We start from the raw sequence: 15,626 nt of genomic DNA, 5'->3' as shown, positions 1-15,626 counted from the left end.
TGCAGTTGTTGATACTAACTTCAGTAGGAGGTGTAATGAAGTTAATAATCTTCAGGACATATTCAGTTGCAGGTAGATGCAGCAAAGTTTTCAGGCTCAGCTGATGAACTCTGTGCCATTTTTTAAATATCTTCAAGGTGCACTATGTTACAGGTAGTTTAAAATTTCTGTAAAGCTAGCTCTTTTAAGAGGCTTCAAAACCATCTCACAAAGAACCATTCCCAAAGCTTAGAGCAGGCACTTTTCATCATATAGATTAAAAACCACTTCCTAATTCCCAGGAAAAAAAAAATAAGTCTTAACACTTGGCCAGCAAGTGAGCAAGGTTTGAGTCAGGACCTTCTTACTTGACCTTCCCTCTTCCAAATTCCTCTTGCCTACTCTCACTAGCCACTTTCACAAGGACTGTTACCCATCCCTTCAGACAGTCCCATGAAGATCATTAGGGCCATTTGCCTGTTCCTCATCAGCCTCTCCTCCCCACCAAACACCTGTGTAGCTGAGATTGACCCTCAGAACTGACCCATTAGACACTAAAAGTTTCGGTGGGAGTGTTTGTGAGCTCCGAAGGAGGAGCTGTACTGAGAATAATCCTTTGGTGCCCCATTTCAAAGGTCCTCATCCCCTGAGAACACATCTCTGCTCTCTCATACCCTGTGTGGCACCTTACCTCTGGCTGTAAAGTGCATCTGGGAAAGCACAGGCATGCCCTGTTCTAGACAGGCACTTTTATTGTTCACTCCACACAGATGCCACTTATTGCACTGAGAATAAGTGGACAAGTTTGGGGTTTGAGATTAAAATCCAGAAATAATGGAAGGGTTCTTACAGCATGAAACACAAATTATAGCAACTTCTTGGAACTGTCCCCAAAGCTAATGCTGTTTAAGGTTGTCCAAGAATTGCTATTACCACTTTTACAAGCTAATTTTTGTGAGTGTTAGAACAATATCTGAATTTCAAGAAATATACAAACAAATTCCCTGCATAAATAGAGCAGATTTTTCATTAATTTTCTGTGGACATTATGTGTATTTCCAGAAATATCTTTGGTCTCTGATGTTGGATCATAACATTTTGTTTAGTAAAAGTTAAGGTTTTCAAGGACAGCAGAGAAAAAGTCTTTAAGCATAATCTAATGTCTTTTAATTATGAAATACTTATGAAACATTGTAATGAACATGCATGTGTGTACATATCATATGTGTATGATATGTTTCTATGTATGTACTTAATATGCATACATGTGCGATATATTAGATTGAGGTCCGAACCTTTTTTAACTAAAGTCTCAGCCTCACTGCTACTGAGGTTAATGGCAAATGCCCAGTAATATCCATGTCCTTCAGAGGGGACAGATCCTGGCATTGCTGAGGTGCAGCATCATGTGGAAAAGAAAGGGCTGAATTATTCACATCTATGTCTCAAGTTCCCTTGCCTCAATCCTAGGATGTACTTCAATGAACAGGGAAATTGGAACTGGACCCTGAATGTTTTTCACACCCTTAGCAATTCTTAAGGGGTACCAAGAAAAAGCACATTTAAATAGCCCAGTCTCTGCTTTTGTTTTCAGTCCTTCCCTGGACACCTGTGCTACAGATCAAAGAACCAAGAGAAACACACCTTTAACTATTTGCAAGATGCATGCCTTGGAGTGCATGGGCAGAAAATATTCTGTTACTAACGCAGAAAACTGCAAAATACCTCAGGCAGCTGAAATACCGTGTGGATCATGCCGTTCATGGGAAAAATGTGATGGTAAGAGTTTCTTCACAATTGTAAGCAAAATTGTTTACAAATTTTATTGTTATTTATGAATGAAATAATGTTTTTAAAATTAGGTCTATATCCCCTGTTATGCATTAGCTATAGGTCTGTCCTGGTATGGTATCTCCAGACCCTCCCAGAAGCACCAGGTACTGCTAAGCGAGTTCAAACCATCAGCCCAGTGTTTGGTGTCCAAACATGGCAGGAAGCTCCGACCATGGAAAAGAAAACCCTGCAGGACACAGTAACAAAATGCACTATCTGCAGGAGAAGTTTATTCCTAGTCCCTGCTAAATGAATTCACCTGTTGGTCCCTGGGAAGTTTTGGGTGAAACCCTTGCCCTATCTTTTTTTACTGTATCCAGCTGTTTTAAATTCCTCAACACAGTAGTTCTGGGAGTCCTTACTGCCCACAGGAACAGCAAATCCTTTCCTAAAATTTGCCGAGCAGTATCCCCAGCAGTATTTTATGTCAAGGAATTCAATGTCTTATTCTATACTAGCTAGGAAAGCCATTTACTTTTATTTGTACTTCATTGCCTATCCTGTTTCTCATATTACGATCAAAGATGAATGTCTCTTCCCTCAGAGGAAATAGTCCCAGCTTTTTGCAATCTGTCTGCAGTGGAAGTTTTCAAATTCCCTAATGTAATTTCCCTGAGTGTCCTACACTACACTGCCTTTAATGGAGGGTTGCCAGAAATGGGAAGATAAAGGAGTAAATTAGGTTTCTAGAAGTGCTCCAGCTAGAGGCACAGTTATTGTCATATTTTGAAAATAAAAAAGATTACTTGATAAGGGTTCATCTCTTTTGTCTAACAGGGTTGAATAGCCAAAATAATAAAAAGACATAATCAAAACTGTCTGGAGCTTCAGGAGAGACAAACACAGGCAAAAAAACCCAAACCCTAACAAAACATACAACACCAAAACAAAGACAGAGTTATGAAAAGTAAATCTCAGATGAGACCTTCCTATATGATTGTTTAGCTGTCATAACTGATAGAACTATGCACATTTGTTTGTAGGAGAAGATTCTTTGATTTTAGTGAAACTGCCAGTATGTAAATGAAGATAACAGTTTCAAGTGTCTGTATGATCAGTTTGTTACTGATCCAAAGACAGATCTCTCATCTTACATGTTGTTTGGACTCTGGAGCAGTAGATACGTGAACTGGTTCAAGCAGTAACATCAGAAATACCTGACATACCTCAGGCATCTTGAGCAAGTGTTTCCCACAAGCACTACCAGCCTCTCTGAGCAGAGGAAGCCCCAGCAGTGCACCACTTGTCTCCACTTCTAGTTTTATCACTGAACCTGAGTATCAGCTAATGTTACTCTGGTTAGGAAAAGAATCATAGAATGTTTAGGGTTGGAAGGAACCTGTAAAGTCATCTAGCCCAGGAAGTGTAGACATCTTCAACCAGATCAAGTTGCTTAGAGCCCTGTTCAACCTGACCTTCAAGGCTTCCAGGGATGGGGCATCTACCACCTCTCTGGGCAACATGTTCCAGTGTTTCACCACTCTGATCATAAAAAATTTCCTCCTTGTATCTCATCTGAACCCACCTTCTTTTAGTTTAAAAACATTACCCCTTGTCCTATCTCTACAGGCCCTGCTAAAAATTCTGTCCCCATCTTTCTTATTATAAGCTCCCTTGAACTGTTCAAAGGCGGCTATAATGTCTCCCCAGAGTCTTGTCTTCATGCTGAACAACCCCAACTCTCTCAGCCTGTCCTCATAGGAGAAGTGTTCCATCCATCCCTCTGACCATTTTTTGGCCCTCCTTTGGACCCACTCCAACAGGTCCTTGTCTTTCTTCTGTTGAGCACCTCCAGCAAATTGCTGTCAACCCTGCAGTTTTGCTGGAAATATTTTAGTCTGTTTTTTATTCAGTTGGATACCATCCTGAGTGTTTTCTCTGTGATTTCGCTTAGCGCAATCCAACAGCTGTGTTTGTGATGAAGATGGGCTGTGTGAGGAAGGAGGCATCCAGATCTGTGCTGAAGTGAGTGGCTCTGCTTCCCGTCGGACCATGACCGAGTGTGAGGTTGGGCGGCTCAGATGCCAGGGGGAGACTGTCGCCCTTGTCAGCATAAGGCCCTGCGATGTACAGAGCAAATAAGATATGTTACGGTTCGTTTTGCTTATTGCCATGGGATATGTCAAAATGTGTCAGCTCTTAGGCAGGACGTACTTTGAACGTTGCTTTACCAAATGTAAGCTCTGCTGTGAAGCCCGCCACAGCTGATGAGACTGTGCATCAGCTCTGGTCAGCTTTGAATCAGGGCCTGAGGTGCTTCATTAGGGAGCTGCACTCACCACTACTGCTCATGACAGGGCTCTTGCTTATGCCCCACACTTAGCACTAGCAAGTTTACCTCACATTTCCTTCAGAATTAAAAAATATTGCCGAAGTGCAATACTGCAGTTGCTGAACTAGCATTTATAATAATGGATTACAATGTCTGACATTGTAAATACATTTTTCTTAAAGCCACACAAACATATGCATGGACTGAGTAGACTTAGATTGAAAAAAAAAAAAAAAGAACAAGCTTTACAGAGTAAGAAGTATGATTCTTCTCTTTTAATAAAGTAGCTTCTCCCTGCTGTGCCTTACTCAGTTGAGCAAACAGTATGCACAGCATTGAACCTCTCATAGAGCCTAAAGCTTTTACAGGTCAAAACAATGTGCATTAATAGTAAAGCCAGCTTAATGAGAAGATGCCTATGCTTGCAGCTTCTCATACACAGAACCACTTCATGAAAAATCATCATTTTACATTGTTGTAATTATCATCATGGGCTACATTTGCAAGGGCAGCTAACTCAGTTGCATGTCACATGCATTTATGGTTGTGCCAAGACCAGTTTGCTTACAGACCGTTGCATGTAGAGGCCTTCCACCACAGCAAAACTTTCTCAAAGACAGTTATTATGGAAAGTGTATCTTCACAGAAATGGAGACACTCGGCATGCAGTCCCTCTGGAGTGACCTTTGGACAATCTCCTAAGACTGTTCCTGAGTAAAAGCCTGTTACTCTTTCCTTATGCAGTTATGCATGCTGTCTAGTGTAGTTAGACAGTGACATCTTTGCTTACCTATGGTGTACCTTGCAAGTCCATTCAGGTACCTGTCCTGGAAGTCAGATACCTTCTGACTATTCTCAGGTGCAAACAACGATAGCAAGTGCAGTACTATCAGCAGGAAGCCTGTATGCTTTTTAAGTGACAGATTTTATTTCTTATTATCAATAAATACCTACCAGATAAAACATCTCTCTTGCTTGTCATGTTTATACCTGTAGATTCCTCACATAAACACTACCCTCAGCTGGAAAAGCTTTGCTTACCGTTGTGCTGACAAAAAGCATTAAGCCAGAACAGGAGCAGCTTGCTTTCCCTTGGAGACTCCCTCTCCTGGTGACAGCTGTGTGGAGGGGAAGGTTGCCACCCCACTAACCAGAAGGGCTTCCCGACCTTTATGCTGTCTGGAACTTAATGGCAGGTTTTTTGTTTTTTGAACAAATAGCAAATTCTTGTAATAGCTTATAGATGAAAACAAGTAGAATAAAAGCCAAATTAGTTTAATCTGCTATTGGGTCTATGTAATTTGCTCAGGAGTAGCACGTTTGGCGAGCAGACAGATGTTTGCCCCTTGGTTACTCCCTACTCTCTTGTCCACAATTTCTAGGCTTTTTCTTGGGGCAACTGGCACAACATGTGATTGTACCATGAGCCCACTGTGTAACAATAGCTTCCATAGATGCTGGAGGCAAGAGAAAATTGCCTGGAAATTTCTTGATAGATAGCACAGGAACAATAGTGACTTGGTGATTCATGTCTTCAAACACAGTGAAACGCAGAAAACCAGCACAGGACCTCATGAAATGTTGAGAATTCCTGCTTAAGAAACAGTTTAAAAAACCAGCAAGATTGCCTGATAATCATCTCGATACATCAGGGGGAACAGAACTCCATGTCCATAAAGTAAATTAGTCTGAGATAAGACAGACAAAGTATTAATGAAGGCTGCATTTCAAATGCTTCATCCAGTCCCTGACATCTCGCTGTTTATCTGACTCATCTAAATCTTCACAGGGATCCTTTTTCTCTCCTTTTTCTTTATAATTACCCACTCCATCTTTTCCCCTCCTACTTCTCAGCCCAGCCAGCTCCTTCCCTGTGGACACCTCATAGACTCTTGCCTGCAGGTGTCTGGCAAAGGTCTGCTCCCCTTTGTGCTGTGACACCACAGTCCTTTCCCTGCCTCACTTCTTCTGCATGCTGTTTTCAGTCTTGTGCTTGGCCAGGTCAGAAAGCATGTCAGTTCCATCATCCCTCCTGAAAATCTGAGGTCATCTTACAGTATTTCAGAACAGGCATGATACCTTTTTTTCTTTCTTTTATAAACAATCAGCTGACTGTCTAATGCTGCTTGGGAGGGAATAAGAAGGAAGTGAGTAGGTAGAAGTTTTCTTCAAAGCAATATGACTATTTAATGAAGGAAATCCAGGCTCATGTAGGACCAGTGACTGGGATGACGATGTGTCCGATCATTTGTTCATTCATTCCTATGATATGCACATCTGCTGGCCACACTTTGGTCCTTTCAGTACAGAAGTATCCCTAGTCACTGTGGTCCACTTCTTCACCTTACCATTGTTAAACTAAAAAGGAACTGTAAGACACTTTTTCTTGGTGAGGGAACAAAGTCAGATGAATTAGTATCAGACGAGAAGAACAAAGAGGGGATCATGGTTCCATAATTAGAAAAATTACCTGGAAGAGTGGTAAACTCCTTTGTTTTTCCTGAACTAAATGACCATGTGTTGCTTTTGGGAGCATTTGGCCCATCACCATGTGTCGGGATACCTGGGGGAATTTTATATTAGATGACCTGCACTTTGGGCAGCTGAACTGTGAAGAGCAGAAATAGAGAACTACAGAACATTTCCATAGCAGACAACAGCCTTTTATGGGAACTGGGGTCTTTTAAGCTACCGAAAGCATTACTCTGCCTTGCTTTCACATTTTGCAGTCTCTGATGCCAGATGCAAAGAGACCTGCAATGCATACATGTCCCAAGAGGGAGCATATTACTGTTCATGCAATATCCTAAATATTTGCTCCTATTATCAATAAGATCAGATCCTCCCAGGGATGCATAGAGGCACCAACAGTTTCATATATTGCTTGAAGAGAGAAGGAGAAAGAATGAAGGAGAAACCTCACAGCAAGGTGATAAATTTTTGCAAATTACATTCAGCTAAAAAACCATTACTCTCTAAGAAGCTGTTGAAAGACAGAAACCAACTGGGAAACTGGGCAATGCTGTGGCAGATTAAATGTAACTCAGACTGAGGTAAGGTAAGCTTGTTATCTATACTGATGAGCCAGACTCATGGGATCATTTGACGCCAGTGACTTGGAAGATACCACCACAAATTGTGCAGTAAAAAGGCTTGCCTGAGGCAGAGCAGCGGGTACAAGGACAGAGTGGAGGGACCTTTATAAAACAGTAACACTGAAAAGAATTCCTCCTAGTTTACACTATGTGGTAAACAGTCCCATCATGTGCAGTGAAACTGAGCCTTGGTTCCTTCCTGGCAAAAAAGTAGTCCTCTGAGCAGCAGAACTATCAAGACCTGGTTGTCTAGTATTTTTTGTTCTCCTTCCCACACCCGCCCCGCACCCCCCACCACCGCCCCACCACCACCCCCTGAGTCTTTGATTAGGAAGAATGAGTATGCACTGTGTCCTTTCCTTTGGGGAAGACACAGAAGAGATCTTCCTCTACCCCGCTGCCGGTTTTCATGGAAGATACTAAAGAATCAGTACCTTTGGGATGTCTAACACTCAGTTACGTGTTGTTGAAAGGTAGTCAACAGATTCAAATACTATTGAAAGGACAACACAGGTTGGTAGGCTCCTGCTCAAATGGCCCTGCACACAGGCTCCCTTTCTGAAAATCAGCAAGCTGGAAAAGGTGGAAGGAGACAGCCTGGAAGCAAAGGTGGGAAGGATACAGCAGGAATGGCACAGAGCACTAGTGGCCCCAGGTTAAGCATAAGACATGGAGTATTTCCAAGCAGAACAGACAAGTAGCTAGCAGAAACTTAAGAAAGAATAAAGATTTTCTGATGTATGTTTCCCTAATCTAGGAGCAGCAACTCAGCACCTGAACAGTGACAGAGACCTTGTTTTCCTATACAGTGCCATGGGAGAAGCTTTCCAACTTCCTCCCATATGGGAGCCTGCCTGCATGGAAAAGATTTGGGACCAATGTGCACCTGGTGTCTAACTGAAGGAAAGCAAGAAATGTCCACCAACATTTACATTACAATGGTAGCATTAATCATGCGAGCCACAATTTGCAAATCTTTTCATTGGAGACTGTATATCCCCATTGTGCGTCTCATGGCTCCTTGAGCTCTCCCCGTGGAGGTATCCTCTGCCTTTCAGGGTGAGAGACACACCGAGTGGGAGGCTGTGGCTCCCGAAGCACTCCCTGATCTGCAGCCCTGGCCAGGAACCTCACAGCTGACAACAGATCAGCAGTTTAGTGCCCTGCTAAAGCAAAATGTCACTAACTAAAACAAAAATGTTTTGAAGAAGAACATAACTTGAAGACATTAAAAACCTGGTGTGAATAACATTTACAAGGTATATTATTCCCTGCACTGAGAAGTCCCTTTTCTCTCCTGTTTTGTTAATGTCTTTAGCTTTGACCAACTGCACATGCACTCCCGCTTTTCCACCCCTCTTCTTGTAGGGCTTAACTTGCTGCTTTCCCTCACTTGCCAGTTCATAACCTGATGACACATGCTTGCAGTTTCTTTAGGGACAGATCTTTACACCATATGATTTTGCCAATTGCTTTCAACCTGGGAGCTGTTGCGTATGTCTTTGTTTGTTCTCTCTCCAGCCCCAATAGAAGCTTAATCAATAATCTCCTGTCCTGCTCTTGTCACGACCTAAAGCCATTGCATCAATAGATTCATATGGCTATTACAGGTCAGCTCCATTTCCACCACAGTGTTCTCTGCCACATTGCTCACTGTGATGAGCTGCCACTGTAACAGCAGAGCCATTACTGTTTATGACAGGAGGCACAGGAATAGAAACTGCTATTGATATCTTTCTTCCTCTGCTGCAAAACACAGAGGAGTTGTCTCCAATCAGCAGAACGATGCTGCTGGCACCCCAGGTCTTCTGCCAAACTCAGGAGTCATGTTAACTGCTTGGAGCTCATACTCCAGGTCCTGCTCTCCTGCACTTGTTCCTCAGGTGGCTGTTTTCATTTCTTTTGGTCAGAGGCCAGTGGGCAAAGTCCTGCCCTACAGCAGGCAAAAGAAAACTATCAACTCCCTTTAGCACTTCTCTAAATGAATTTTTATTATATTCAGACCTCTAAGAATTGTATTAGATGTGAATATACAAAATAAAATTTAACAAGAGGGAATCAGTGACAAAGAGCTGCAAATAGTGCTTTGAGCAGCGTGGTAGTTTAACCAAACTAGATCACTAGCTTCTGGTAAAGCAAATTAATGGGTTTATATTTTACTGTTGACAGCAATTACACTAAAACTTACAGTGATAGTAGCATCCACTTCCTGAATGATTATCATAACTGAACTTGCTTGTATTACAAGCCTTATTTACCTAAAGACAACACACAACAAGCACAAGCAATGTCCTTGCATTTTGAGAACTGTTACTCAGGTGATCAAATCTTATGATGATGAGAGCTACGTAAGTACTGTCACATGCATAAAGCAGGTTACAGCATTCTACTTGTGCAATTAGTCCAGGCATATGTAGCAGCAAAGGCTGCTGTAAATCCCCTCCAAATAGAAAAAGATGCCGAGGCTGGCATTTTCAGAGTGAGAATGAATTTATTTTTATCATCTCCCAGGACATGCACGCTGATATCTCCACGAAAACAGGATTGCCATCTTTGTTTCAGTACATACCATTGTTCCCAGCACACAAATACTGTCTTTCTGCATGATGCTCCCACCAAGATGCAGTCAGACTGCTTCTAATCCTTGGAACACTGGCTGAAACAAGAGGAGGAGGTATTGTAATGCTCAGTGGGAAAATCTGGGTGCATTATCTACAGGATAGTTAGAGTTCTATTCCTTTTTTTTCTCTCTACATTGTTTCCTCTACCAGGTTTTATGGAAGCTTACCCATACGACTTACCAAGATGACAAAATCCTCGTAAGTCCCAAAGATGGCCTTAGGCTATTCATATCTACTCTCCCTGCTCTTTAAGCTGTCCAGACACAGCATAGCCTGATCTGGGGACCATGTAGCTGCAGTAGGGCAATACAATGGCTGAGCTAATAAGCCCTGGGTAGATCAGGATGGATTAACTTGAGCACAGGGCAGTGCTTTGAGACTTCAGCCAGCTGAACAAGGCTGAGAAGAGATGGCCCAAATACAAAGCCAAGACCAGGAGTGCCAGCCACAGCTATCTCCAGCAAGGACTGACTGCTTGTGCTGCTTTGCTGCTCCACTCAAGTGTCTCAGTATTTACAATTCTTGTTGATTTTAGAAAGAGAGGGCATGTATCATAAGGCTAAAAAGTAAATCGAAGTGCTGACATTGAGTTTGTACCTACAGGGACAAGAATGATTACATCTTTGGTGAAGCCTCTCTGTTGTACGTGCTCACATATGCAAGCTAGTTGCAGCCTAAACGAGGACTGCAACAACCATGGCTGTATTGGTGATGGGAGCATGTGGTGGTGTTGGCCAGTGATAAAGCATTTTCAGTCCCTCCAGCAAATTTGTTTCTTTGCACATGTGTACAGACACACACCTGCATGCACCCCCAAGCATACCCATCAAGCCAGTAAGGCATGGAGCCACTGCCCAGCTTTTTCTTGGCAAGCCTCTGAACATTGTGTTAGCCAAGAAAAATTTCACATTTACAGGAAAACCCACTGCTGTTCTCACCCTGTTACACAGTAAATGAAAGCATTGCACAACAAATGTTGACATGGTAACTCTCAGAGAATTTCACAGACAAAACAAAAATGTATTCACAGATGCTAACAAAATAACCTGGGATTTCACATGTACTTATTAGGAAGTTATTCCCTAGCAAACTAAAACAAGGATATGAGATAATCATCATAAATCATCTGATACTGTCAAGTATTGTACTGTGCAGGTTTAACTTAAGAGAGCTTGAAGTAACATATAGAGTATTGCTTGAAGTTTCAGCCAATACTTAGTTTCTTAAAATTTCCCAGCCCCATTTAGAGATACCTGATGACTGAAACAGTGCTTTCAAGTTTCATTTATACTTCAAAAACTGGAACGTTTCTCTGGCCCTGAACAGTGACCCTTTGGACTGTTGCCTGTCCCTAGTGCATGCTAGAGAGTTTCAAAACAGATACAGGCATGTGAATGAAGTAAATCAAGTCTAGAATTCCTGGGAAAGAGCAAATAACCAGTGCCTGTAACAGTAAATAAAACCGGACAGTCCTCATTTCACAGTCCCAGAGACAAAGGGGTATAGGTCAGTTCACATCCAGCCAGTTAATCCACCACCACAGAATCTGTTGTCTTACTGGAAACAGTCCTTGGCCCATGTAAGTGGTTGAATTGGGCCCAAATGCTGTTTTGGGGAGGACCAGCTAGCACAGACCAAAAACACATTAAATAATTCACCAGGAAGGATGATAATTTACCCTTTCCTGAATTCCATGACATGGTCTTATTTTGCTTATGTAGCACAGACCCAACCAGGCTGCTCTGCAGGGGACAGAAATGGCTGCAGTCTTATGGTGACCCTGCTCTGCTGCTTCTGGGGACATGGGACCAAAAACGCTCCACTTGCAAAATATCCTGAACTTACATGAGCAATGAAATCTGAAGCACAACTGCTTTATAAAGTAATAATAATTCCAGAAAATTAGCCCACCGCTAAAGTCCAACAGTAAAGTGCTATTTATTTCCTAGATCTTTTTTTTTTTTTTTTTTTTACTTATGTGATCACTGTTAATAACAGTAGCTCTTAAAATGGTCTCAGAAGAGAAGTACTTACTTGCCAGACTCAGGTCTACCTTTCAAACCTCTGAAAATGAACTCACCAAGTCATTACATGTAGTACAAAGCATTGTAACCAGCAGTCACAGAACTTTCGTGAGTCCAGGGACTGACCGTCAAATTTAGCTTTGAAAATGTGAGGCCTAAATCAAGGCATTTGAAAGTTACACCTAACACATTTCCCAGTGGCAGCAGGTGTCATACCTGCAGGGATGTTTCCTTCCAACCCTCACTGAAGACTTGACCTTTTCAATAGCCCATTTCATGTCAATGCCACAATTACAGGGAGCAGGACACAGAAAGAGGGGTTACTGGTCATCTAGACATTTTCAGTCAAATACAGACTATGTGGCTTCATTCTTTTCTATTCTGCAACTTCGATAAGGACAAGATGTCTCCAGTGCTGTCACTATCAAGAGAAAACCTTAAAAAGAAGTAGGAAAAATCCTTAGTCCCAAAAAGTGATAAAAGGCCAGTTCTCTTCTGCCCCCTGAAATCTAAAGCACGGTTGTTGAATCTGGCAGCCTGAGGGGTGTGTGTCATGGTTCGATGTCCCTGCTCCCATTGCAGTCCTTGGATACATTATTTTTGCATAGGTATTTTTCCTGGTGCATGGCCCTGGTGAACCAAGACAAACATTTTTCTGTAATGCTATCTAGCACTACCTGGACCACGTTCAGGTTTGAAATTACATCACCCTGGCTGTAAGTATGGTTCACTTTCAATGGGTTATTTTAGAATGGCAGTTTCAGGGCTTCTGGCCATTTTTAGCTTATGTGGTAGTAATCTCAGGAAATAGAAACACCAAACATATTCCCACATATTCTTATCCACAGTCTTTAGCTGTACTCATACAGATACATTGGGATCCAATGTGCCTTGTCCAAAATTACAAGTACCCCTTGAGCTCCCCTGCAAGACAGCAGAAGTTGGTAGGCAGTGATCATCACAGCTTCTGGGGGAGCATCGATGGGCTTCAGTGCGGTCAGGGCCCTCCTCAGTCCTGCACCCCATGGAGAGACTGGCAGCATAATCAGCAACTCATTTCTGGAGAGAGACTGTGGCAATGACACCCATGCCACCTGCTTACTGTCACCTGCATTACCCTGATTACATGTGCATCATAGACATTAATTTTGAACATTAGGGGGGAAAAAAACAACACCAAGTGTTTTCAACCACTTATGGTTTATTCTGCTATAAGTTTCTGTTGTCTCTAGCCAAGCTGATTTCCAGGAACAGATGTAATTTCTGCTTTGCTGTTAATTGCATCTTCTCTCCAGACTAGCTACGGATGGGCTGCTTTGCACTGCTGTGTCAGAAAACTTCCCGAGAAACAAGCAAAGAGCCAGTGACCTGAGGAAACAGCAGATAATCAGCTTTATTTTCTCCCTGAGTGGATTTTAACACATGGGTCACATTGACCGTGGCCTGAAGTCTCTGAGACAGCATTTCACAAGACCTACTTGTTCATCAGCAGCATGAAATTCCCAGTTGGTGCCCAGTTTCCTGGAACCACTTGTGTGTGATAGCTTCTGTACTTATTTGTCTGAAAAGTAAGATATCACCACGGGAAAACTAAGGCTCTCCTATCAGCCTCTCTATTTACACTATGCTTGCAGAAGGATCTAATAAAAGCAGAAGACTGGTTTTTATTATTTCAGCAAGATCTCAGCAGCAGAGAGCAGTAGAGGGAGAAAGACTTTGATAACTGGGTTTTATGACCAATAAAGAAAATATTGTTAGAAGTTTGTACTTGCTGACATGTTTATGACTTCCAGGTAAATATGCACTGTTTTACCTCCCTGTCAGGGTGCCACAGAGCCCGGGGCTCCCTGGGGACCCCCATGGTGGCAGGCAGCACCCGGCAGCCTGAACCTGTCCCACCCCACACCAGGGAGCTGAGCAGCCCCAGCCCTGGGCGCCTCCCTGAGGAATGGGACAGGCCGAGGCCAGGACGCTGGCACATGGACGGGGTCCCAATCAGCAGGGTCCATGGCCAGGCAGGGCAGGGCCTGATGGCCTTGGCGGGCTGAAATGGGGTCCTGGGCCATGGGCAGGGTGGGCTGGGCTGTAAGTGTGGCTGGTGCCCTCAGGCCCTGATGCTTGAGATACCTTATATGCTTATAAATGATTTCTTGTCCCCTAAGGATGCTGCTGCAAATTATGGAAATAACAACTTCCAAAAACAAAATGGGAATTTTAGCATATCTCTCTGCAGTAATTTGTTGTTTTCATTTAAGCTCATTTGTCCCAGGCTGAAGATCCCTTGACCCTCAATTTAGGATGTAAGGGGGCTCTAGGGAGGGATAATGGGGGGAGGCGGGGGAGCAACCAGGCTTCAACTAAAAAGCAGCAGGCTAAAATCGAGTCTCTTCTGCTCTGGGTTTGGTTATTTCAGGTCCTGGAACTACTGAGACCCAAACCCCACTGGGTAATGAGCAGGGCACGACGCACTGAAATCATCCTGTCCTCATTTTGCCGGTGGCTGTCTGTCTCATACAGACATGCTCGTTTCTTCCACCCACATGTGAATAATGCTGGCTGGTTTCTGGCTCACAGAGTGTGCAATGGGAAGGGAGCACAGGCACCTCGTGTGGGGCCCAGCGCTGCTTTGGGAGCCAGTCTCTAACCCTGAGTGATCACAGCATTGAGCCCCTCAGCAGCTTCGGTCCTTCATGGATAGAGCTAGTTATTCTTGAAAAGTGGCAATTAAGTGGCACTGATCTGGAAGACAAATAATGCAGTACTGGAAACTCTATATTAGGAGCATATATACATATTTATATATATTTATATCTAATATATATATTCATTTATTTTTAATAGAAGAGGTAGGATTAATTTCATCCAGTTTTAGACATCTATAGCATAAATACTTGTATTTCCTAGTCACCCCCAGCTCCCTTCACCGTCAACAGAGGAAGACAGGCACCTCTAGGGCATGACTCATTCAGCCTGTTTTTAGATGTCTACCTAGAAAGACAGAAATCCTGCCCTCTGAGGGACTGCTTCTCTCCTCAACTGACTAATTATCTTGGATGCAGACACACCTGTAGGGGCTTCTCACTCCCAGTAATCAAGGGAGGAAGATCAGCTTAACCCAAACCCTTCCCCATGGGAAACCTTCACACCTACCCACACACAGACACACAGAGCCTTGGGAGCTGGTTGAAAGACCCTTTATAGTAAATTCAACACCTCTGAGCAGGGGACTTATTAAATCTACTTAAGTTTTAACTTAAAACAATGTTATTTGCAGCATCTTAATCCCATAACTTTCCACCAGCACAGCTGAGTCAGTTCTGTTACAGATACAGCTGAAGCCTCCCTTTTGTGAAACTAGCCCAAGCCTACTGCCCAGGGATCTCTGGGTGAGAAGAAACATGATGGACTTCTTCCTCTAAATATGTGAATTGAATATGCTGAGCTGGAGCTATCACATATGTCACAAATAATGCTGCTGCTGGAGGTACATCCCTGCACTCCCTGGAGTGCAAGCCGAGGAGGGCTCTGCAGGAACCCAGTGGGGAAAAAGACCAAGGTTGCCTCTGGTTTATCACTCATTGGGGAAGCGGCACTAGCAAAAGATCTAGAACGCATATTCTACTGTGATCACTGCACCTAGCAAGTTTGCATTAACTAGTCACAACCATATTTTGCACCAAATTCTTAAATTAAGAGAGGTTTTCCTCTCACATAGCAGCTGAAATAAAGACATCAGGACTCAAACATTTAATAAAAGATGTTTTCTGTCATAGCTGTAACAGGAAACAGTGATTACTATAAC

The 15,626-nt window shown here is 42.9% G+C and overlaps 1 protein-coding gene and 2 long non-coding RNA genes across 3 annotated transcripts in view; 2 read left to right on the top strand and 1 right to left on the bottom strand.

Moving 5' to 3' along the window:
* Positions 1-5,051, top strand: part of C7 (complement C7) — a 24,010-nt gene extending 18,959 nt beyond the window's left edge. The window contains exons 17-18 of the mRNA XM_005241180.3: positions 1,574-1,758; positions 3,707-5,051. Coding sequence (XP_005241237.2) covers positions 1,574-1,758; positions 3,707-3,894 — 373 coding nt within the window. The 3' untranslated portion in view covers positions 3,895-5,051. The remainder of the gene's footprint in view (positions 1-1,573; positions 1,759-3,706) is intronic.
* Positions 1-13,026, bottom strand: part of LOC114013152 (uncharacterized) — an 18,665-nt gene extending 5,639 nt beyond the window's left edge. The window contains exons 1-2 of the long non-coding RNA XR_003556025.2: positions 9,981-13,026; positions 9,749-9,835 (exon numbers count right to left, since the gene is read on the bottom strand). This is a non-coding gene — a long non-coding RNA (uncharacterized LOC114013152). The remainder of the gene's footprint in view (positions 1-9,748; positions 9,836-9,980) is intronic.
* On the top strand, positions 9,716-15,626 carry LOC129782718 (uncharacterized). The gene is made up of 3 exons (XR_008744758.1): positions 9,716-9,853; positions 9,951-9,998; positions 13,120-15,626. It is a non-coding gene; the product is annotated as an uncharacterized LOC129782718 (long non-coding RNA).

Source organism: Falco peregrinus, chromosome Z (genome assembly GCF_023634155.1).
Source record: "Falco peregrinus isolate bFalPer1 chromosome Z, bFalPer1.pri, whole genome shotgun sequence".
Lineage (NCBI taxonomy): Eukaryota > Metazoa > Chordata > Aves > Falconiformes > Falconidae > Falco > Falco peregrinus.
Note: the sequence above shows the minus strand (reverse complement) of the source record. Positions and strands in the feature narration are given on the sequence as shown.